The 22,731-nt window shown below is 46.7% G+C and overlaps 1 protein-coding gene across 5 annotated transcripts; it reads right to left on the bottom strand.

The window, feature by feature from the left end:
• Positions 1–3,177: 3,177 nt before the first annotated feature.
• Positions 3,178–9,788, bottom strand: LOC133925082 (transcription factor TGAL6-like). 5 transcript variants are annotated; one of them, XM_062370909.1, is made up of 10 exons: positions 9,630–9,788; positions 8,892–8,968; positions 5,456–5,657; positions 5,258–5,332; positions 4,987–5,046; positions 4,805–4,882; positions 4,657–4,720; positions 4,262–4,533; positions 3,923–4,156; positions 3,178–3,804 (listed from the first exon to the last, which is right to left on the bottom strand). In XM_062370909.1, exons 2-10 carry the CDS (start codon positions 8,942–8,944, stop codon positions 3,646–3,648), a joined length of 1,197 nt encoding a protein of 398 aa, XP_062226893.1. In that variant the 5' UTR covers positions 8,945–8,968; positions 9,630–9,788; the 3' UTR covers positions 3,178–3,645. The 5 variants fall into 5 exon arrangements, with proteins under 5 accessions (XP_062226893.1, XP_062226895.1, XP_062226894.1 ...); XM_062370911.1 differs by having other exon boundaries at positions 5,456–5,648; XM_062370910.1 differs by having other exon boundaries at positions 8,892–8,987; positions 9,630–9,787.
• Between the last annotated feature and the right edge of the window lie 12,943 nt (positions 9,789–22,731).

Here is a 22,731-nt window from a genome sequence, read left to right as displayed (position 1 = left end):
TACGGTGAACATTGGATAAGATGTGCTAAGAAAAACTAAAAAAAAATCTAAAAAGGCAAAACATCTGCATGTTGATTTCGATGCCTAACAAACCATAACCAATGAATCTTATTCACCAATGACTGTTGGATCCTATCAGATCAACTTCCTAATATTCAATCCAATGCACAGAACGTCACCAGCTACCAGAAGTAGAGGCTATAGCTGTAGTCATGTTTTTCGACATACTAGTCATATGATCTCGTGAATGATCATCTTGACCATCGAACCCTAGGGTTTGTTGGTTGAAATTGCTATTGAAGATCGAGTAACTTCTGCCAACTTGTCAAACTTCACATAGATGTCAGGTCTGAAGTCATTGTAGAACCCTGTCGGAGAGTGAACTCCTGTCGCAGGGATCCCGAGAGACCCCTCTTTAGAGATTCGGCCGGGGGGATGATCCTAGAAAAGCTTGTACGGGAAATAAGCGGGAACTGAAGTAAATGCGCTGGCTTGCGGGTACACCGGGTTTTTGGACAGGTTCGGGCCGCGCGGGGGCGTAACACCCTACTCCTGTATGAGTGTTATATCTATCCTCGAAGGGGATCCTTCAAGGATATATCTGGTTTTCGAAGGAGAACTGTTTACAAAGAGCAGGAGGCTCTTATGTTCTAGCTAGCTAGTCTCTTGATCGTCTTGCGATCGGGGGCTGTTGTTTTCTTGTTCTTCGACTGACCCCTTTTTCCTCTTGGTGTCCTCCATCCTTTCCTTTTATAGATGCGCCGACCTCGACATATCCTGAATGGGAAAGAGGGGACGCGAATGCCCAGGTGCCACGGAGAAAGGCGTAATCATTTCATTTTGGCGAAGTGACAGGGGCGGTGGAGGAAGGCGGCGTGCATTCGACCACCAGCCGCTGCGGAAGCTTCGGGGTGCTCTGAAAAGGGCCCACCGGACAGCCTCAGAGGTGCCCGGTGCGCCCACCCTGTCTTGTTCTCCTGCCAGGGCAGGGTGGCAGGCCGAGCGCTTCGATTCTGGCGACGTTATCCCGAGGCGCGCAGGCGAAAACGGGACGGGACCCGTGCATTTAATGGACCCACGCCCCCCTGCCAGTGCATGGCAGGGTCTGACACTGGGGCGTGGGCAGCCGAGAATGTCAGGATGTCAGAATGTCAGGCCACGCGCGCCTATTAAATGCGGCATCGGGCCTTTGACTGGATGACACCCTGACGACGGGGCCCTTTGAGTCTTTGAACGATCTTGCGCGAACCTTCTGGGGACCGTGTCCTCGGGGGCTGCCACGTGCAGCCCCGAGCATTCTCTCCCGAGCACCTTGGAGGGACCTTCGGGGCACCGAGTCCTCGGGGGCTGCCACGTGCAGCCCCGAGCACTTTCTCCCGAGTACTTCGGTGGGACCTTCGGGGCACCGAGTCCTCGGGGGCTGCCACGTGCAGCCCCGAGCACCCTCTCCCGAGTACTTCAGCGGGACCTTCGGGGCACCGAGTCCTCGGGGGCTGCCACGTGCAGCCCCGAGCACTCTCTCCCGAGCACCTTGGAGGGACCTTCGGGGCACCGAGTCCTCGGGGGCTGCCACGTGCAGCCCCGAGCACCCTCTCCCGAGTACCTTGGAGGGACCTTCGGGGCACCGAGTCCTCGGGGGCTGCCACGTGCAGCCCCGAGCGCTCTCTCCCGAGCACCTTGGAGGGACCTTCGGGGCACCGAGTCCTCGGGGGCTGCCACGTGCAGCCCCGAGCGCTCTCTCCCGAGCACCTTGGAGGGACCTTCGGGGCACCGAGTCCTCGGGGGCTGCCACGTGCAGCCCCGAGCACCCTCTCCCGAGTACCTTGGAGGGACCTTCGGGGCACCGAGTCCTCGGGGGCTGCCACGTGCAGCCCCGAGCACCCTCTCCCGAGTACTTCAGCGGGACCTTCGGGGTACCGAGTCCTCGGGGGCTGCCACGTGCAGCCCCGAGCACCCTCTCCCGAGTACTTCAGCGGGACCTTCGGGGCACCGAGTCCTCGGGGGCTGCCACGTGCAGCCCCGAGCACCCTCTCCCGAGTACTTCAGCGGGACCTTCGGGGCACCGAGTCCTCGGGGGCTGCCACGTGCAGCCCCGAGCGCTCTCTCCCGGGACTCTGCTTCTACCTATCTTGCAGGGTGGTGATATGTGGTGGACGGCCGGTCTGGCCTCGGGACTTAGGGACCCCTGGTTCTAAATACACCGACAAACCCGTCATCGGAGTTCTCACTATTGAAAGTTGAGGCAACAATCGTAGTCAGGTTTTCAGGCCTAGCCATACGACATTGTGAATGATCATCTTAACCATCAAAATCCCGGGGCTTGACGATCGAAATTCGTTGTAGGAGATTGAGGAACTTTTGCCAACTTGTTGGGCCTCAAATACCATATTTGGAATATCATTGCACAATTGACTTTTTTGCACAATTGACAGTCGAAATCTTGTGTCTTCCTCTTCAATACTTTTTTTGCACAATTGACTTTACAAATCATTGACAACTTGCACCGTCCATAGGAATACGACAAGACATATTTTCATCAACCAAGTGCATCAAGTCTCTAGCACGGAGCTACTACGGTGATTTCGTACCTGAGTAGAACACGATGAATTATTTGAAATATCATCGCATACCTTATTTACATCATGGCAATTATAAAACATACAGTATCAGATTAAGCACACGTGTACATTGTATATTCGTCTTTAGAATATACCATGTTTCTAGTAAATCATTAATTGTTAATTATCAAATCCTCTCAATATACATTATTAAAAAATATTATATATTTTTTAAAATCATATTTGGAGTCTACGATCAATTTCTACTTAGGTCCTGTTTAACAGAGCTCTAGCTCTAAGAATTTTTAGAACTAGATATTTTTAGCTCAAGAAAATTATGGAGTTGAAATTATAGGTACACCAAGAGTGTTTGGATAAACAATTTTATTTGTATTTTAGTCTAAAAATATAGACTTAAATCACTTTATCTTAACCTATAAACACAAGTTTTGATGTGAAGTTGAAAATTAGAGCTCTAACAAATAGATTTTTATATGTATCTTCCAAAATTACTAGCATGTGCGGGCGTATGAGTTGATGGACTAGCATCAGTAACCCAATGCAATTGTGCAAGCAATTCTAAACTGAACTACTAGGGCAACTGATGCAAGCAAAACCGTCCAAGGCAAGCAGTGAACTGCTACAGATCTCTCTTGTCAAGTGAACTATCTTGTTCCATACAATACAAATACAATGGCAGAAGAACTGCATTCCGTACACTGGAGAAATTACTCGACAACTGCTACAGATAATTACATCATATAATGCCGCAACAACACTAGTAATAAAAAGCTTCATCATTTATACGGCGGTCGAAGGCCTCAGGCATGGTACCAAAACAAAAGACTTGCACATCTTCCACGCATCCGACGACCTCAATTTTCGTTGATTATTTCATCAAATACAGACCTGAAATGACCTCGTGAAACGCACGCAGCCCCGCGCTGCTGGAAAAGCCATCAATTCTTCGTCCGAATCCAGTGAGGTAGTAGATTTCTTCGCCCTACACTGGCCGCTGATCCGGGAACTATGCAGCGAATTACTAATCTTTTTTCAATTTTTTGTCATTAGCTTTTCGCCACTGCATCTAGCTTATCGCTGACTCGCGTGGACGTGCTGCCCACAACTGGCTCAGCGCGCGGAGGCGCTGGAAGTAGTCGCCCAGCAAGAGGAGGCCCCTCGCCGCCTGCCGCGTCGTCAAGATCTTGTGCATCTCCTGCAACGTCGTCTGCCGGAGATGGTCGGCCTGCACAACGAATAGAGAGGGCACGGTGTGATCGAGCAACTACAACAAGCGCACGGTGCACGTGCTTCGTGCCATCCATCCATGTGGCTGAGGTTTGGCGATCGGCTCGGTTAGTTACCTGGATCACGAAGCCGACGAGCTCTTTCAGCTTGTCCACCGCGGTCTCCATCTGCAGCATGTACGCGTCGGAGGAGTCGAACGGGTTGGTGACAGTCAGGCTCTCCGCGACGTTCTGCTGCAGCTTCTCCATGCCCTGCGAGAGGGCGTCCTCGGCCTGCGTCGCGGTTTGCTGCAAGCCGGACACGGCCATGAACTGCGGCTCCGTCAGTGGCTCCAGCTGCGGGCTTAGGATCTGACAGCAACAACAAGATCCAATCCAACGTGTAAGACCAACCGCTCAAGAAGACAGTACTGGTATATCTGAAGCTGCACGGTGCAGTGACAGTAAGCTGGCAACCTTGAGGACCTCTGACGGTCGGAACCCGCCGATCCAGAGGAAGAACCGCTCGGCGGGGGTCTTCCACATGCCGGACATGACGTAGAACACGTCGTAGTTGGCAGCGATTGCCTTGATCCTGAAGAGGTGCTCGTAGTTGCTGAGCCCGGTCTCGACAAGTATGCGCAGCTCGAGCTCCGTCGTCTGCCCCTGGAGAGTGGTCCTCAACTCGGCCGTGTGCCTGTTCTGCTCGTCCACCCAGTGGTTGTAATCTATCTCGAACGCAGCAACACCTATGGAAACCACACAAGCCGTCAGTTAGATTCACAAGGTGCTGCTTTTGATACTGAACATTGTGCTTAAAACCATTGGACGACTACTGTTCGTTCTTCAGAATGATCGGCGCAGGATCGTACCTGCATCTATCGATCCTGAAAATCCAAGAGTTGAGTCTCCCAGGTTACCATTTGCATATACACCCTGCAGCTCAGCCAATGCACTGGATCAGGAAATGTAACAGGGATTGATTGATGAAACAGCTAACCAACAGATTCTGTTCTGTACCTGCTGTCGAGCCCGTTGAAGCTCTTGCTCTAATTGGCCCAACTTCATCCGGCTTGTCTCTAGTTGCTGGATATAAGCCTATGGAACAACAACAATGACAGCTATAGTGAGATATACAGTAAGCAAGTAATCACCTAGCATAATAACACCAAGAGACTGTTGATGGAAGTTCTTGTGGTTACCTTTTTTCGCAGGCGGCTTTTCCGAGCAGCCTCTCTGTTCTGTGCAAGTCTTCTCAGGACCTGAGTAAAATCATTTAAGGTTTACAATTGGATCATTTTTTTCTCTTGCAAGAACAAATCAAGTAACCTAGGAAATGCACTGTTGAAGTTTAGATTTTTTCTCTGTTGTATCATGTATTTAAGAAAGACTAAATATGCTGTGGCAGTCGAAAGGGCAAAAAGGAAAACAAGTGAAAGATCCATAAATTGTACTACTGCATGTGGTGGTCACCTTGGCTCGCGGCCTGCTTGTTTCCTGATCAGTACTTCTTGCTGGCTGTAGTGCTACCTGTGGAACATCTTCTAGCTGCACAAAGCTCATCAACATGAGTACCCATGCAACGAACAAATCACATAAGCTATTTTATAGCCCTTGATACCTCAAAAGGAGAAAAGGAAAGAATTAACGAGTTCCTCGGTTCCTCCTCACCCTAGTGTCGAACTTGGTGTCTGCCTCCATGATGGTGGACGCGCTCGTGGCCAGGCCGCTGTCGACCTTGAACGGCTCGTTGTTCCACATGCCGATCACCGGCGCTGGCCCCGGCCGCTCGTACACCCCAATTCTGACGGGCGCCGCAAACTGCGCCGACGCCGAGGTCATGTACTCCGGCGGAGAGGCGGCGCTGCCGATGCTAGCCAACAGAAACCAGCGGGGCGCCGTGAGTAACAGAGGATCATTGCAGGTCGCAACCAGATCTTAAAAAAAAGACAAGGCTTTCTAACTCCGAATGGAATGAGCGCAGCAGCGCAAAGCCAAATATGCTCTCCAAGCGCGGCCGCAGCTGCGCCAGAAAGGCGGTCCCGGCGAGCACTTATGGCAAAGCCGCGGAGGCTGACAACGTACTCAACAAATGATGGAACGATGAATGGCGCGCTGAGATCGATGACGCCGCCCACTACCGTTACGAAAAGATCTTATCATCTACGACCGAGCCGACCGCGCAGTCATCTCCAGACGGCAATGGCTTCGGAAGGAAAAGATCGGTCGCCCAACACAGGCAAGGCACGAACGGATCAATGGCAAGCTGTGGTTACGAGTTAAGGCTGCCGAGTGGGAACCTGTGCTGGTGCTCTTCCTAGGGAGTGGCAGCTGCATGCCCGGCTGCGCGAGTGGGCTGGATGCCGTCGCCTCGAGTTCGAGTGGGACCTGGAATCAGGAATCCGGCGCATGTAGCGTGGAATCATTTCCCGTGGAAGCAAGCGTGGAGCCAGTGGCTTTTGCAGAGGCAGCAGCAGGGGCAGTAGTGGTGGCTAGCGTGCGGCGTGCCGGGAAGGAATTGGCGGCCTGCATCCTCTTCTTTCGGGTTTTTGCTTCTGCTCATGTCCCGTTGTTGCTGTGTTCGCGATGCTCGTTTCGCTCCTCCGCTCAGCGCCGTCGCGGTCCTCCGCTCAGCGCCGCCGCCTGCCGCGACGGCGCCGGAAAACGACATAGCCATGTGGGACCAGGGAGCGGATCCAATTTGCGTCGCCATGTTGCACAGGACATCCATTAAAATTTCATTTTTATATACTATATTATATGTCACGGTGACATCTGATCTAACAACACGCCGCACACTCCTAAGTAGTGGGTCCATGACCATCAATCAATTTAGCTACGGATAAGGATCTTCTGATTTTACTGTTCATCATTAACGTATAGGACTAGATCCATATGTTAATGATGAAGTCACAATGATGTTAAAATCAGAAGCTACTGCATCGTGCGCTGCGACTGAGCACGAACACAGGATAAGCCCATGTGCTGCTACTCGGAAGCTATATAGCCGCGCTCAGTCAGGTTCGCACCGGCCGTGACGCTATGCGGCCAAGTACATCTCTTCCCCAGGATTGACAAGGACGGCCACCACACCGGCCGGTGCTAGAAATTCCAGCCGTTTCTTAGTACAGCTTGAACAAGTGTGGCTTGAACGTGTAGAGAGGGTGGTGACAGTGACGCCGATCAGTTAATCAGCGGTGACGTCATACGGCATGACAACAGTGAAGAATAGAGAAGGGTCGTGAAGAAGACCCCACAGAGTCACTAGAATTTAGCCCGGGTGTGAGCTTCTAAGCCATAAGCTTGAGCTGATGAACAGCTGCATGCTAAGCTTTTGATCCTCCTGTTTTTGTTGAAGTCTACGTGAAGATTTACAATCCTAATCCTACCTTTGGCACTAACCGAATCCATGAGATGAACTCACTCAGCATCTCAGATCCTGGTCCTAAGTACGCAGGGCAGCACCATAAAAAACAACAGCCCGATTCTAGCATGATCTATTCAATAATTCACGAACCTCGATTATTCAGTGCAATGTTTACGTCCTCCACGACAGGAAACAGAACTACAGAAGCTTCACACATAGTGGAGGGCTTGCCAAGACAGCACAAGGCAAAGAGGATTAGGATGGCCCTCAATTATTGGCGAGGCCACTTCGCTTTTACGGGTAAAGCCGGTTAGGTTGGTCTCTGCTCTATCCAGCACACACAAATGCTGCAAAGCAGTGGCCACTGTGCTTCATCTGGTCGGTTCTCTGTGCACAGCCCTCAGACACCACTAATCCAAATTATCAGGAACAGAAGTGCAGCAGCGCTGTGCATAGCAATTTTCGCCAAATTTCGTCACACGGGTGGGTGTCATTTGTCAGTGTAAAGGGACATAGGGTTATATGTTAGGATTTGGATCCCAATCCCCCTATCCAAACAGGACCCGATATATGTAATTCCAAGCTCGCATGTATAACCACTTCAACTATGTCAGCACCTAAGCTGATGATGCAGACTGCAGATTGCATGATCTATTCAATCATTCATGAACCTCAATTATTCAATGCATGAAAGGAGGAGCATAATATGCCGTGCATGTATGCACATTGCAATATAAAAAAGAAAATTCTGCAAGTTGTATATGTGTGCACGGTGATGGTGACGAAAAGGAAATATGATGGCAAGAGAAAAGGGGATGTTTGATTGGCTAGTCAGCCGGTCGTGAAAGGTGCTGATGCAGTGGTCATCACTTTCTTCAGACCAGCACCAGCACTTGGGGAAGGAGGCGCAGCCCCTGCCTTGCCGTATACTGGGTTGGAGATGATGCAAAAACACATTTTCTTCACTAGTGCCTGCCTGCCTCGGCACTATTTTGCCAAATAAGGCTCTTGGCTTTTTTCGGTTAGGGGGTCAACTATCAGAGGACCACTTCCTTAAAAAAAACAAACTATCAGAGGACCTCAACTAAAGAGACCTGATGCAAAGCTCACTGGCATGGCTTCTAAAAGGATGGTACTGACGGCTGACGTGTCCTCTTTAGGAACAGCTGTGTCATGCAAATTCAGTGTGAACTATGGGCTGAAGTAAGAAAAGTTCGTTGAAAACGAGAGCATATTGTTGTCTAGGCTAGGCAGAGAACATTAGAACAAAGCAAAGCGTCTCCCTCCCTAGTTAGTCTGCTTTTGGAGAGTTAGCACAAAGTATCTCTTGATGCAGCATTTTGGTCCTAACTGGTGATTCCGAAAGACGGTAGCCATCGTATTATTTTTCCTACTTCTGAGCTTTGCTTTGTTAATTTTAGCTGACATGATCTCACTTCAAACGCACTAGTCCACTTGCTCCTCTAAAGACCTAGTATTCAGTTTACATCATGATGTGCCATAGGTAATGGAAATCTAATGCAAATTGCGCTATTAGTCTATTAGTGTCAGTGACATTACAGCTATTAGCTCTATTCTTTGCTTGACGTCTTGTTCTACTTTTTTTTCTTTTCGAGGACTAGTCATGTTCTACTTCAGAGTACCAATGGGACAGTCGTCAAAACATCGGTGTTTTGCTAAGGATCAGATGGGCAAAGGTTCAGATAAAACAGGGGAGATCGGATCAGAGGAAATACGCACCTAAGCTTGTGGATATTGAAATGGTCTTCAAGATAGCCAGGGTAAAATTCCATTATAACATGCTCGAAATGATCTCCCTTGAAAGCAATAGTTATACTGATCACCTCATGTCGGTCAAATGGAAAATAGCAATTCAATTACCAAAAGGAGAATACTAGCTGCATGATTCATAAAACTTGAAGGTTCCACATCTACTTAAGGTTGTCTAGTGTTAAATGAACATGAAAGAAGATATGGTCATAAAAAATACTCTGAGAAAGATACGCACTTTTAAAACTATAAATGTTTGATCACTTGCTCCGATTGCTTTATTCCGGTCGACAATATAAAGATTCTCATAAACATATGGTTCAGGAGTGCTATTCTAGACTTATGGAAGAAGCCAATATGATTGATTAGTTTTGTATCCTTGCAGCAATTCGCAGTGAGTAAGAAGGCAACAACCAATTGAGCGTGACTAATTAAAGTTCAAATAGTCATGAATCATAATCAGAGAACACAGCCACTGAGAAGGTAATATGCCTTCTTTCTTTCAGCCCACCAGGAATGAAAAGATAGACCAGCCATGTTTAACAAGCTTAGTGTGATATTTTCCTTGTCAATTTCTATCAAAACACCATCTATCATTAATTCTAGCCCACACGAATATCAGCCAAAGAATAGAATTTTACCTGGCTAAGATCAACACGAACAGAACAAGCAAAATCAATGGATAAACTAAGTAGGGAAATTTAGTACCTGGTTGCAGTTCTTTCGTCAATTAAGGATGACGGGGGAAACTCAATCGCTGAACACAGGGCCTCCGCAGATGTGCCTCTAGATCAGCTCCATAGGACACCACCAGTTGGCCAGAGGAAGTGGTGCAGGGTTATTTAAGGAGCCAGCCGCCTTCCCTTCAAAAGGAGGAGCCAATTATAAAGAGCTTTTAGTATCTAATATTATCACCTGGGCCTCATGTTTAGGATGCACTAATTATTCTTTACGTAAACTAGTTGGATATGTGCACATAGGAATACAGATATGCATCCATCATCACCTAACAAGTGAGAGCCTGAAAGGTATGCAGATGATTCTGATAGAGAAGAAAGATGGTAACTTTCAGGTGTAAAAGAAGCATGCGTTTAAGCCTGCATTGCATTGCAGATGGACACATTAGATGCTCAATAATTTCAGATAACTCATCTGATTGTCAGTGCCCTGAAAAGGTATGACTCCAAGTAGTCTCCACGTAAATTGTATTACACCACCACCAAGCAAAGATGGTTAAATACACCACATGCACTGTCACCCTATGTTACACAGTACGGGGATACGGATACGGAGATACGGGGATATAACATTTTCCAAAAACAGCAATATGGGGATACGGTAAACCCCAAATACAAAATTACAACCATAGTCGAATATTGTGCATTACATAATAATATCAAAATATCATAGAAATATAAGATAAAGAAACATGCTAAGCTCTTCAAGAACTGATAAGAACTCAATCTTCCCCTCCTAATATCTTCTCCTCAAATTATGGCTCATCAAGTGTCAGATCAGCACCTTCTAAAAAGCCAACACCAACAAAGCTCTCGGTGCCATCTCCCCTGACATCCCACATTCGGCTTGGTCCACTTTGATAATCATTGGACTTCCTTGAAAGAAGACGTAAGTTGTTATGCACAAACACCAAATCCTCAGCTCTCTCAGGAGTGAGTTTATTCCTCTTCATACTATGTATAAAAGCATATGTGCTCCAATTCCTCTCACAGCAAGAGGAAGATACTGGCTGCCCAAGTAGCTTTAAGGCTAAATCTTTCAACTCTGGGATGTGAACTCCATAAGTGCCCCACCATTGCTTTGTGTCAAAATGAGCTCTATCCTCAACTGAATCAGGGTCATCAAAGGCACCCAAAAATAGTGAGAAATCAGCAAATTGTGTCTTGATTTTTCTTAAGTCATCCGGATCTAGAAAGAACTTTCTAAAATATTTGTTCCTCTCAGTATTAATTTCAACATCATTATTTGGGCTGACACGACCAGATACTTCATTAAGCCAAGCTGGAGTATAGTATCTATCATCACCACAATAACAAAAAGAATCATCAAAATTGTGCAATTCAAAACATTTAAATGACAATGTAAGGTTGATAGTTTGTTACCTTGGATTTAGTGAGTGTGCCAAACACTAGAGAGGAGTATTACTCTTGCCCCACCTAGATAGTAAAATGCTTTGAACAATATCAAAAAAGATACTTGTACCACCATCCACAATTCCCTCCTTCCGATAGATACAACCTCTCACCTAAGATATATAAAAAAAAATCAGCAAGCATAGGACAACAAAATCAGCAAGCATAGACAACTAAATGTCAAAATCAGCACATCACCTTCTCTATCATAGAGTCCCACATCTCATAGAGCAAATGGAGACATGGCTTGTCTGTGTCAGCTGCCCGTAGCATTGAATAAATGGGATCGGTGAAATCAACAATGTATTGAACTTGATCCCACCATATATCATTGAGAATCTTTTCCTTCACCGCTTGAGCTTTGGTTGGATCGTCCTCCCTATAAGCCATCCACTTGTCACCAACAACCATGAGCACCAATGCTTCCTTGATAAGCAAGAACCTCTTCAACATGACAATGACACTAGCAAATCTTGTTTCCGCAACTGCAAAAAACTTGAGTTTGGTAAACTCATTGAACATGGACAACCTCATGCCATGATTCATGATGTAATTCTTGATATAGGAGGCATCTTCTGAGATATGTTTGATCCAAACAAGTTCTTTATTGTCGCCTTCATCATCCTTTGGAGCACAAATATTCTTCAATGCAAGGTTGAGGGTGTGCACAACGCAAGGAGTCCAAAAGATGTTCTTGTACTTTGATTCAGTCATCAATCCGGCGGCTTTGCAATTTGCCGCATTGTCAGTGATCACTTGGACCACATTCTTTGATCCAACTTCCTCTATCACCTCCTTCAACCTATCGAAGATATATTCCTTGCTTTTCACCTATCAAGAGTTCAAGACAGGAAGACCATAACGTACCAAAAAAAGATCAAAAAGATAAGCTCAAATTGATTTTGTACCTCTCCTTCGGAGTCAATTGATTTTAGAAAAATTGGAGCACCCTCTGTCACAGCTATAAAATTTAAAATTGGGCGCCGGCGGAGAGGAGGGGCGGCGCTGGCGGACAGGACGGGAGGCGGCACCGGCGGAGATGAGGGGAGGCGCCAACGGAGAGAAGGGGAGGCGGCGCCGGCGGAGAGGAGGAGGGGCGGCGCCGGCGGAGAGGAGGGGCGGTGCGGATGGATGGCGGAGAGCAGAGAGTTCCAGCAGTATTTCGGCGGCAGAGAGCAGAGAGCAGAGAAAGGTTAGTAGCCTCCTCTCATGGGCCGGGCCGTATTTCGGCCGTATCCCCCGCGTATCCCCGTGTATCCCGTGCATATCCCTTTAATTTCGTATTTTTTTAAATAAAAAAAGGGATACGCGTATCCCCGCGTATCCCCGTTCTGTACACATCCTAGACGGGGATACGGTGCCTCTCGTGCGTATCCGTGCAACAGAGCTGTCACCTACTGATTAGGCAGAAAGGTGCATGCGAAAAGACTCTGCAGACTGCAGGGCAGGTTAAACCTATTCATAGATGAGCAAATTGAAGTGCGAAAGAAGCTTCTCTTGGCACAAGAACCCCTACAGATTAAAGTGCCTTGCATTTGTTAGCTTGTTACTCACAGATATAGATGTAATTATGTAAACATAACTAGTTACAAGAAGTAGAATGAAGTGTAGGACAGCGCTAGGTTCACACAAAATTATAAAGTGAGCCTATCATGACTTACTTCAATTGCTATAGTGTCCTTGGGACCTCATGAAGGCCATAACGATTTAAATAATGCTCATGTTGTGATGACCCTATAATGGGGTCCTGTTAGATTCCATGATGCAATTAAGGGACATCACTAGATTCACAAACTTGGTGCACGGTGGAACTTCCCATTTCTGGGGTATCCCTCCTGATCACTAAACCTCCTCAACCTTCCCAAAAAGAAGCATCCTTTACACCTTTCTTTTTTGCTCCAGTGCTACTTGTCTCCATTCCTCGTTGCTTTCTTCAGTGGTATATCAACATTTTCCGTTAACCAACAATGCCTTACCATCTTGTCGAGAAGAACACATCACATTGATCAGTCGATTATTCTTACTCTGTGTTATACATTAGAAACTAGCAAGGTGGTCCACGCCAATAACGTGGCTAGCCTTGCTGTAATATTTTTTCATGATAATCTTTGATTAAAAATTAGCCTCTTTAGTTTTTTTACGAGGATAGTGTCGTTTAGTTACAAAATGCATAAAATTAAAAGAAGAGATACAAATATGTTAGAGAAAGAGAAAAATATTTATGCTCTAAACTTGTATCCGAATCGTATACATGTATTGGTACAATTCATATACGTTTTGATTATCTACCAAAATTGTGCGTAGATTCCTATGAGATCTGCAGTAACTTGGTAACGAGAAACTGAATTCTAACATAACATTCTGTTGAGAACTTGAAACGAGTACAGATCTCTTAAACTTTTTATCCAATTTTGTATAGCTATGTCTTCTACTAATAAACGAGTCCAAGTCGTCCCACTATTGGGCAATCATTGCCCGTATCTTTCCCAAGAGCAAGAAGAAATTGCACTGCATAATAATCTGATCTAAAGCAAAATAAACAATAACGAAGAGGAATATATTATGCCTAGTGGTGGCACCTACTCTTTTGTGAATTGCGTAACACTGGTGCGCGACGACGAAGAATTCTCCTTTGCCATAAAGGCGCGAAAGAAGAGGAACATTTCGACGGGCAACCTAAAGAAGAAGAGATAAGATAAAGCACTATAAGAGATCAATTAGTAGTATATTTAGGCCACAATGATGCAGTCCTGCTAATATATGCAAACTACGAAACCTTACTGCAAACGGACCCCTGCTTGCTGATGGAAGCATTATTGAAGCTGTTCATGCATGTCTACATCACCCTGGGTTTATTTTTCCTCTTTTGGGAGTGAGAATGCGTGGCAGCAATGGTCGTGGCTGTGATTGATTGGTTCCTTCGTCGCCTTGCCTTCCTTTTGGCTTAATTGGTTTGCACCCTTCTTTAACCGGCCACCCTTTTGCCCCCCTTTTCGGTGTTCATCATGTTCTGTATGATTTCAGGGAAAATTTCTGGTAAAACGTTGGGCAAATTTTATACCACGTAGAGACAATTGGGACCCTGGATACTACAAAAATTCTAACAATTCAAGCAGACAGGCGGATCGATCAGGATAAGAACTCAGTTACTTACTCAAATAGCAAATGCAGTTGTACGATTTCAGGGAAATTAGAGTAGAACAAATCATAAAATGCAGGCAGGACTGTGGATTTACTCACTTGCTAGATGCAATTTCAGGTTTCTTCAGCATCGAGTATTCCAGGTGGCTAACTTTCCAGGCAGCAGCATGCGACGGTAGATAGGAGAAGCCGAACAAGAATTGGATTGCTCTCCACGCTCTAACTTCAAGGTCACTTCCACACAACACCGCACACTGCGGGATTGGTGCAGGAAACCTCAAAGGCGACACCAAAAAAGCGCCGTAAGGACCTCGATGGCAGGTTGATTTACATCATGTAGAACGTAGGGAAAGAAAGGAATCGACGTATTTTCCAAAATGACAGTAAACAACCAGATGAGTTGGCGGCTCTCATTTTAGAAGAAGTAAACTAAAGGTGGTGTGCTACTCTTCTAGTGAGTTTATGTGCTATTTTCGGCGATTTGGCCGATCCTTTTAGGGTTATAGGCTATATTCTTTTACTGGTGATGGTGGCACCATTTGTAATTAAATTAACTTTTACTAGTTAGGTGTTTATGTGTTGCAAGGGGAACTTATATTCTACGTGAAAACAGTATTTTGCATACTAACCTTGTGTCAAGCATATGAATTTGCATCAAATGAACATATGGAGCATTCAAACATTTTTGTTAGACTCGAATGTAAGATTGCTTTGTATACAAGCAAGATCATCATTATTAACTGCTGTTGGTATGAAGCATATCTAAAACATAGATCATCTTTAAAATGAAGATGTCACATGCAATATAGAAGCTAACATAAAAAACACACATATAAAGAATTTTTGCCTTAATGAATTTATAGTTAAATGCCCGTGCAAAGGAATGGAAGCCAAAAATTTGCATGCGGCATTGACTGAGTGCCACAAGACACAAAACAAGCTGATGCTTGTGCGTCCGTCCGTTTAGATCAGGAATTTTGCAAAAAAAAAAAAAAAAAAAAAAAATCAACTAACAAATCTGCCAGTCCATGACAACAACAACAACATACATACAGACTTTAATGATAAACTTGGTATGAGCAAAAGAAACGTTTCGAGGAAAAAGTTTATAAGCTAAATTCGTCAATATTCACTCACTAATCTGTCGATATTACAAGTGCACTATACAACTCCGCCATCATGACACGACGTACCTCCAGGCCCATGTCAGAGCTTTGGTAATTCGACACATCAACCTGATATACTCAAGATGCCAATGTCATGGCACTGGTCAGAGCTCGGTTACCATCCCTCAGGTCACCCCAGGCTCTTCTCTTGTGGCACCGCTTCTAGTGGGCCATCGTTGCTACCCCAGAGTGTGCTCTGGTAGGTGCACTTTCGCTCGACGGTTGGACTCTCGACCTCACCGAGCTGGCTGTCGGATTACCAACAGTTCCCTTACGTCACACCGTTAGGACGACAATATGGCCGTTGAGATCGGCAACGACGCTTTGGCCTTTCAACGAGGATGGTTAGACTATGCATTCCTTCCTTCGAGGGCTTACTAGAGAATATCCCTACTCCTTTGGCCGCTCCTACCCACAGAGACATCTCCGCCTCGTGCCCAGTTCACGCCCCGCGAAGAAGCAGCCGTATGGCTGCACAATCCAGCCTCTCTGCTGTTAGACCTTCCAAGCGAGGGGAAACCTTGCTTATGCGTTGCCTCAGCCTTCTCAAGGATGACGAGACTGTCTCGCTACAACTCTATCAAGTTCTCATCTAGATTTTTGAGCAACCATTATCCGAGTAGCATTTACAGGCAATTCGAGACCTCTTTCCTGACCAAGCTCTCCCAATCACGTATGTTGCACTTAATGCGGACTCTCCGAACTGCTAGATGTTTGGTCCAGTTTGTAGTCGCCGCTTATGGATAATTTTAACATTTTTAGATGGAATGTCCATGTGCTTAACTTTAAGGCCCACCGGGATGTCGTTCGTACCATGGTTTCAAACCACAATGCATCAGTTGTGTGTCTGCTCGAGACTAAACTTGAGGCTATCAACCATTTCCTAATTAACAATATCTGTGGTCCTGCAATATCCGGTTACTCTTTCTTGCCTGCAATCGGTACAAAGGGTGGCATGATCGTGCCTTGCAACCATCCTTTTATGCTAATTGTTGTACATGTGCTTCGCTTATCTGTCAATGTTCTACTTTCTTCACCGATTGTGGCCTCCTTCCACATGTCTGTGGTATATGGTCCAAATGATGACAGCCAAAAGGAACCCTTCATCACCGAGCTAGCTAACGTGTTAGCATTGTTGTCAGGGCCTTGGCTCATCATTGGGGATTTCAACATGATATACTTAGCGGCTAATAAAAACAATTACAACCTCAATAGGCATTCAATTGCGAGGTTTAGACGCTTCATCATGGGGTAGGAGCTTAAGGACTTACATCTCTTCGGTCGGCGCTACACTTGGTCCAACAAGAGAGCTTCTCTCACCCTTGTGAGACTTTATAGAGCTTTAGTTTTGCCGAAACGGGATACAACATTCCCCGATTTCTTCCTTCTAGCTCCATCCTCCAATTGCTCGGATCACTGCCCCTTGTTACTCTCATCCTCGGTGTGCTCCCAGAGATGACTTTATTTCCACTTAGAGACGTTCTAGACCAAAATGCCAGGCTTTATTGAGGTTGTCCAGAAAGGCTAGATGCTGCCAAATGTTGAGATGTCCAAGCCACCGCTAATTAGGCTAAACATTCTGTTGAGAAGGACCGCTAAAGACCTGCAATGCTTGAATAGCTTACAAGTTGGCAACATAAAAGAGCAATTTCTCATTGCACGGGAGGTCATTTCATGGTTTAACGCTGCATAGGAGGGTAGGGCACTAACAACTGTTGAAGCCGAGCTAAGAAAATGGCTCAAAATCGTCTGCTTAGGCCTTGCCTCCCTCGAGCGCTCTATCGCCCAGTCTCACTCTAGGTTGGCCTGGATCAGGGAGGGTGATGCGAATACCAGGCTCTTCAATGCCTTCTCCAGCTTCCGAGCGTGCAAGACCTCTATCGCTTTCTTGAATACGGCAGGCGGCTCGGTCTCATCGTATTCATAAATGAAGGAGATGTTCTTTGCCCATTTCTTCTCGGCTCTGGGCTCCCTCCAACTAGAGAACACTCTATCAATTTGCTTGGTCTTGTCATCTCTCCTATTGATTTGTAGTCTTTGGACTCCTCTTTAAAAGAGGAAATTCATGGGGCGATCAGACGTCTACTGCTCAATAAGGCAATAGACCCGGTGGGTTCATAGTAGAATTCTATCGGACAGCCTGGCCCGTCATCAAGGAGGAGGTGACCGCTGCCATCTGCGCTTTCGGAGGCGGTGACCATCGAGGGCTCCAACGACTCAACAATTCCTTCGTCACTTTGTTGTCGAAGAAGGACGGGGCCACCTCGCCGTCTGATTTCCGCCCAATAAGCCTGATACATAGCATTGGCAAAATCATCACCAATTCCATGGCATTGCACCTTGCACCTCAGCTAAATCAGCTTATCATGAGCAACCAAAGTGTTTTCATCGCCGGCCGCTCAATTCACGACAATTTCAAATTGGTTCATTCCATGACACGGCTTCTTAAGAAGGCAAAGAGGCTGAAACTCTTGTTCAAATTAGACATTTCAAAGGCGTTTGATTTCGTTAGCTGGGCCTTCCTCTTGGAGATCCTGAGCGCGTGGGGTTTCGATTCCCACTAGTGAGGCTGGATCGAGGCCATCCTTTGCTCCTCCTCTACTCGGATCTTCCTCAATTCCATACCAAGGCAAACTCTACGCCATGCCCGTGCACTGTGCCAAGGAGACTCCCTATCCCCTTTTCGTTTCGTGATGGTTATGGACATCTTCAGTCGTATTCTAACCAAGGCAGGAGATGCAAGCATCATCGACACCACATGCCATGGTTCCATCTCGCATCGCTGCTCTCCATACACTGATGATGTTGTAATCTTCCTTTCGCCAAAACCTGGAGACATCCGTGCACACTTACATATCCTCCAATTCTTTGGAATGGCTTCGGGGATCAGTACGAACCTGCAAAAGTGTGTCGCAGTCCCCATTTGATGCGCTGGACACCAGGGCTATCAACACAAATCTGCCATGTGGTTTATCAGCATTCCCCATCCAGTACCTAGGTGTGCCGCTCACGGTTTGTCAACTTCGCAAACATCATCTCCAACCTTTGGTGGACAACATCGCTGCCAAATTGCCAGCTTGGTAGGCCAAGCTTATTTCCAAGCCCGGGCATGCCACTTTGGTGAAAGCTATGCTCTCCTCGACCCCTCTGCACACGCTCATCTCTACTGCTATCCCGCTGTGGGTAATCAAGGAGATCGATAGGATTCGAAAGGCATTCCTTTGAACTGGAGACAAAGAAATGACTAGGGGACGACGCACTCTCACCTGGCAACGCATGTGTCGGTCGGTGGCTTGGGTGTCCTGGACCTTCAGAGGACTGGCATCACTTTGCGACTCAAATGGTTTTGGAGCCAGCAGGCCGATCCATCTAAGCCATGGGTTGCCCTCCTTCTTCACCATGAACGTGATGTTATCGCTCTCTTCAATGCATCAACCAAGTTCAATGTTGGTAATGGCGACTCTACGCTCTTCTGGTCCAAATCCTGGCTTGAGGGTCGCTCCATCTATTCGCTGGCGCTAAACCTTCTTGACTGCATCACCCCCTCGTGCCTGATGAGGAGGACGATCAAGGAGGCTTTGACCAATCGTCGTTGGGTTGTGAACATCTCGGGCCCTCTCTCCATACCAGCGACCACCCAATATCTACAGCTTTGGTCCAAGGTTGAAACCATCATTCTGAACACTGAGAAGGACCACATTACTTGGCGATGGACTCCTTCTGGCGTCTATTCCGCGAGATCAGCATATCACCTCTTGTTCCAAGGATCCGTCCGCTTTGTAGGCACTAGTTTGATTTGGCAAGCATGTGCACCCTCTAAGATCAAGTTCTTCGGTTGGTTGGCGCTTCACTGTCGTCTTTCGACTGCAGCTCGAAGGAAAAGACATGGACTACAACCTGAGGACTCGTGTTATCACTGTTCCCAACTACCGAAGACCACCGATCACCTGTTCCTGCATTGTGTGCTGCCACGAGAGATCTGGTGGTGCGTCCTGGGCATGCACAATCATACGGAGGACATCTTTTATCAACTGGTGGTTTGACCTTTTAGGGGCATGTGGCTACTGACTTCTGCTAGGGCCTCGACTCCCTAATTCTCCTAACCTCGTGGTGTATCTGGCTATCGCGTAATGACATCATCTTCAACGATCGTCGTATCTCATCTAACACTCTCATGGCCTTAATTAGAGAGGACACATAACTATGGTGCGACACCGAATCTAAAAAGTTGGCTGTCCTGCTGCAACGATTACATAGCTTTGGATCAGTACTCTAACCACTACTGATGCTTCTTGGTTTATGATTCAGTTGTTTATTTCCTTGCCTGCAATAGCTTTTAGTAAACTGTGAACCCTTCCAGACCTGATAAAGGTCGTTATATTAGACTCTCCTTTCCTTCTTAATACAAAGATACGCAGATATCTTACATATTGAAAAAAAAATCTATGACTCCGACAAGTGATTAGCTATGAGCTGAAGTGTTAGGGGGACCAAACTATCACCATGGTAGTCAAACATTATAACGCGAAGAAAACTCACATGAAAACAATGCGGGGGAAAAAAAACTAGAGTTGCAGGAGCACTATCAAAAGCAAGGAAAGGTGTGGCTGGATCTCCATCCTTGAGGCGTTCCATTTCATTTTACCAAGTGAGCAAGTATAATAGTGTATTACTAAGATTCTCACGTGAGCAGTGCTTGATCCTGGTAGAAGCTATTGCCTAATATTTTTTTATTTTTTTATCAGGGCCCTCAATACTTAGCCTTTTTTAAGGCTTCTATGGGGAAAATATGCGGGATGGAGGGCTCGAACCCTCCACCGGCTCCCTTCCACCTTGGATTTTATTTTTATTTTCATGTGAAGATCAATGTTTTTTTATGCATATATGTGATCCAAATCTTTAAAAAGTTGACTACATGTATGTATTCTAAAACGAAAAAGTAAAACATAATCGAAACAATATACCGGTTTGTGCTCGTCAGTGTTTCTTACTTCTTAGGATTCATGGATCATGCAATGTGGGAGTGAGAGGGCGCAGTGATAAGTTATTTAATTACAAAACAGAAGGAAAATAATAATTGAACATAGTATTTGGATCTCAAAGTAAAGCTTGGATCTTGGCTTTACGGCTTAGAGTATTGATCAGTGAGTAGATGTGGCCTAAGCTGATGGAGAGTGGTGCTTCTTGGTGCAATTTGCTACTATGATCTTTAATTTTGTGTAGACAAAGTGCAGGGACTTGACTATTGGCTTGTGCCATGGGACGATTCCATGATACTCTCTCCAAGTTGCTTCACATTGGGCTAGAAGATGCCAACGTGAGCCGTGACATCTTGTGAACTCAATGGAAAATGAAAGGATGAGGTGATCCCCCAATTGGCTGCGATTTTGGTCGTGCATTTCTCCCACTCTTTTTGTGGTTTGAGAAGAAAGTGCGTTTGGTCATGCGTTATAGATGGACCGCCAATCCAAGTCTAATTGGTGCTTTCTTTTTGCAAGAAAAACTGTTCATAATTGTAGGCTTGAAAGTTGAAAGGCCTGGTCCCTGGAGTGGCATATGCATGGGTACATCTCCTGAAAAAGTGGCATGTAACAATAGGAGAAGTGATGGCATAGTCTTTCTAGAGACGGATGAATCAGCCATGAACTCTCCTTAGAATTGCGACTGAAAATTCTGAAATATCTGTTCAGAGTGGCGAGAAGTTAGAAATGTCTGAAACTCTGAATCTTACTTCCAAGGGCACTGTACGAGTAGCCGTTCTGCCGCGCACATGGGCGTTTTGATCGATCTCGCGTGACCAACCGAGCACACGAGATTTCTGGCCGAGTACGCAACGCAACGTCCGTCCCTATCTCCTTCAGATGATTCAGCCACGTTTCCACACACTTTTGCAGTTCTTTTGCGCTACGAGCCGATGCAAAACACCCAAGCTGACGCGCTGAGCTTGATCTACTCAGCACGGAGGGGATCAAGACAGAGGCTTCACAGTTCTAGAGGGAGACGCCAGCTCGCTCCTTCGTCTTGGATAGCCTGCGTGCCATTACTTTACTCTCCATTTGCAAAGCTAAAAGAGATCATCTTTGGTATCCAGGCAGCTGCTACAGAGCTGCTCACTGGACAAAGGAAGGCATTTCGTGTCGATCCAGGAAAGCCCAGCTGTTCACTGAGCTGCTGAGTTCTTTGAGTTGAAGCCTGTTCAGATATGCTTGCATATGCAGTTGTGTTAGGTATTGCTCGTCACAAGATTTGAATTAAATCTGGACCCTTGATTTTCAGGAGGGAGAATTTTTTTTTAAAGGATTGAAAAACTAATTAACCTGCTACTCCCGATTACTGATGGCCCTCAAATCATGCGAACCAGGACGCCCCCTTCTTCCTCCTTGAATCCTCTTTCCTTCCGTAGCCGTCCCTAAAATCACGACTTCCCCAAATCATGGGAGATGGAAACAGCCTCCCCGATCTCTCTCTTCCTCCGATCCGTTACTCAATTCACGGCGAAACTGATGGGGATTGCTTTCCGCGGGAGATCAAAACATAATCGGTGGCAGAGGCGGTGTCAAATCTGGTCGTCATTGCCGCCCACGCCGCTACCAAGCTCCGCCACCGACGCCTACGCCGCCTCCCGGCAGAGTCCTCTTCCCTCGATGGCCACCCTGCGCCCGCCGTCAATCGCACCGCTCCCGCAGGGCCACCCCACCGGTAGCTTCCGCGACCGTTAATCGAGTGTGTACGCGATGGAGAGCAGCTTGTTTGACATAGCCGCAGCTGCTAGCCTATGCCCGACGGCGGCCGGGCGCCGCCGCGCCGGAAGCACCGCGAGTTTCTTGAAAACTGCGGGTGCTCTTCCAGAGGTACACCATTTCATACAGTGATGCAGTTCGCTGATTGCTTTGTGCACTTATTTTCTTTCATTCGTCGGCCAATCTGAATAAGTTCGCCGTTTTTGGCTGGTCAGACTGCAGAGTGAGCACATCCTACTCCATCGGCCGGATGCTGAGCAGGGTGAGGTCGGCGGCGCGCAAGAGGCTTTTCAGGAGCGAGCCGGCGGACCAGCTGCCGGGCACCAACAACTGGCTGGAGTTGAGCGTCACCGGCGACCACCACCACTGGTGGACGGCAATGTCTGCTCCCTGCAAATGCTTCTCACCAGGTTGGAGTTGGGGGCTATGTGATCAATGATTAATGGAGGTAAGTCACTTGTTTATCATGATTTTGTTTAATGCGAACAGATAAACTGAAGAACTACCTGTTCCTAAATCTGATGATATTCTTCTATGTACGCTATCGATATGTAGCCACACATGCTGTGTGTTGCTGTTACTGAAGCTATGTTTCATCGCAGTCAGAGGAAAT

This window comes from Phragmites australis, chromosome 7 (genome assembly GCF_958298935.1).
Source record: "Phragmites australis chromosome 7, lpPhrAust1.1, whole genome shotgun sequence".
Taxonomy (NCBI): domain Eukaryota; kingdom Viridiplantae; phylum Streptophyta; class Magnoliopsida; order Poales; family Poaceae; genus Phragmites; species Phragmites australis.
This window is presented reverse-complemented; position numbering and strand designations above follow the sequence as displayed.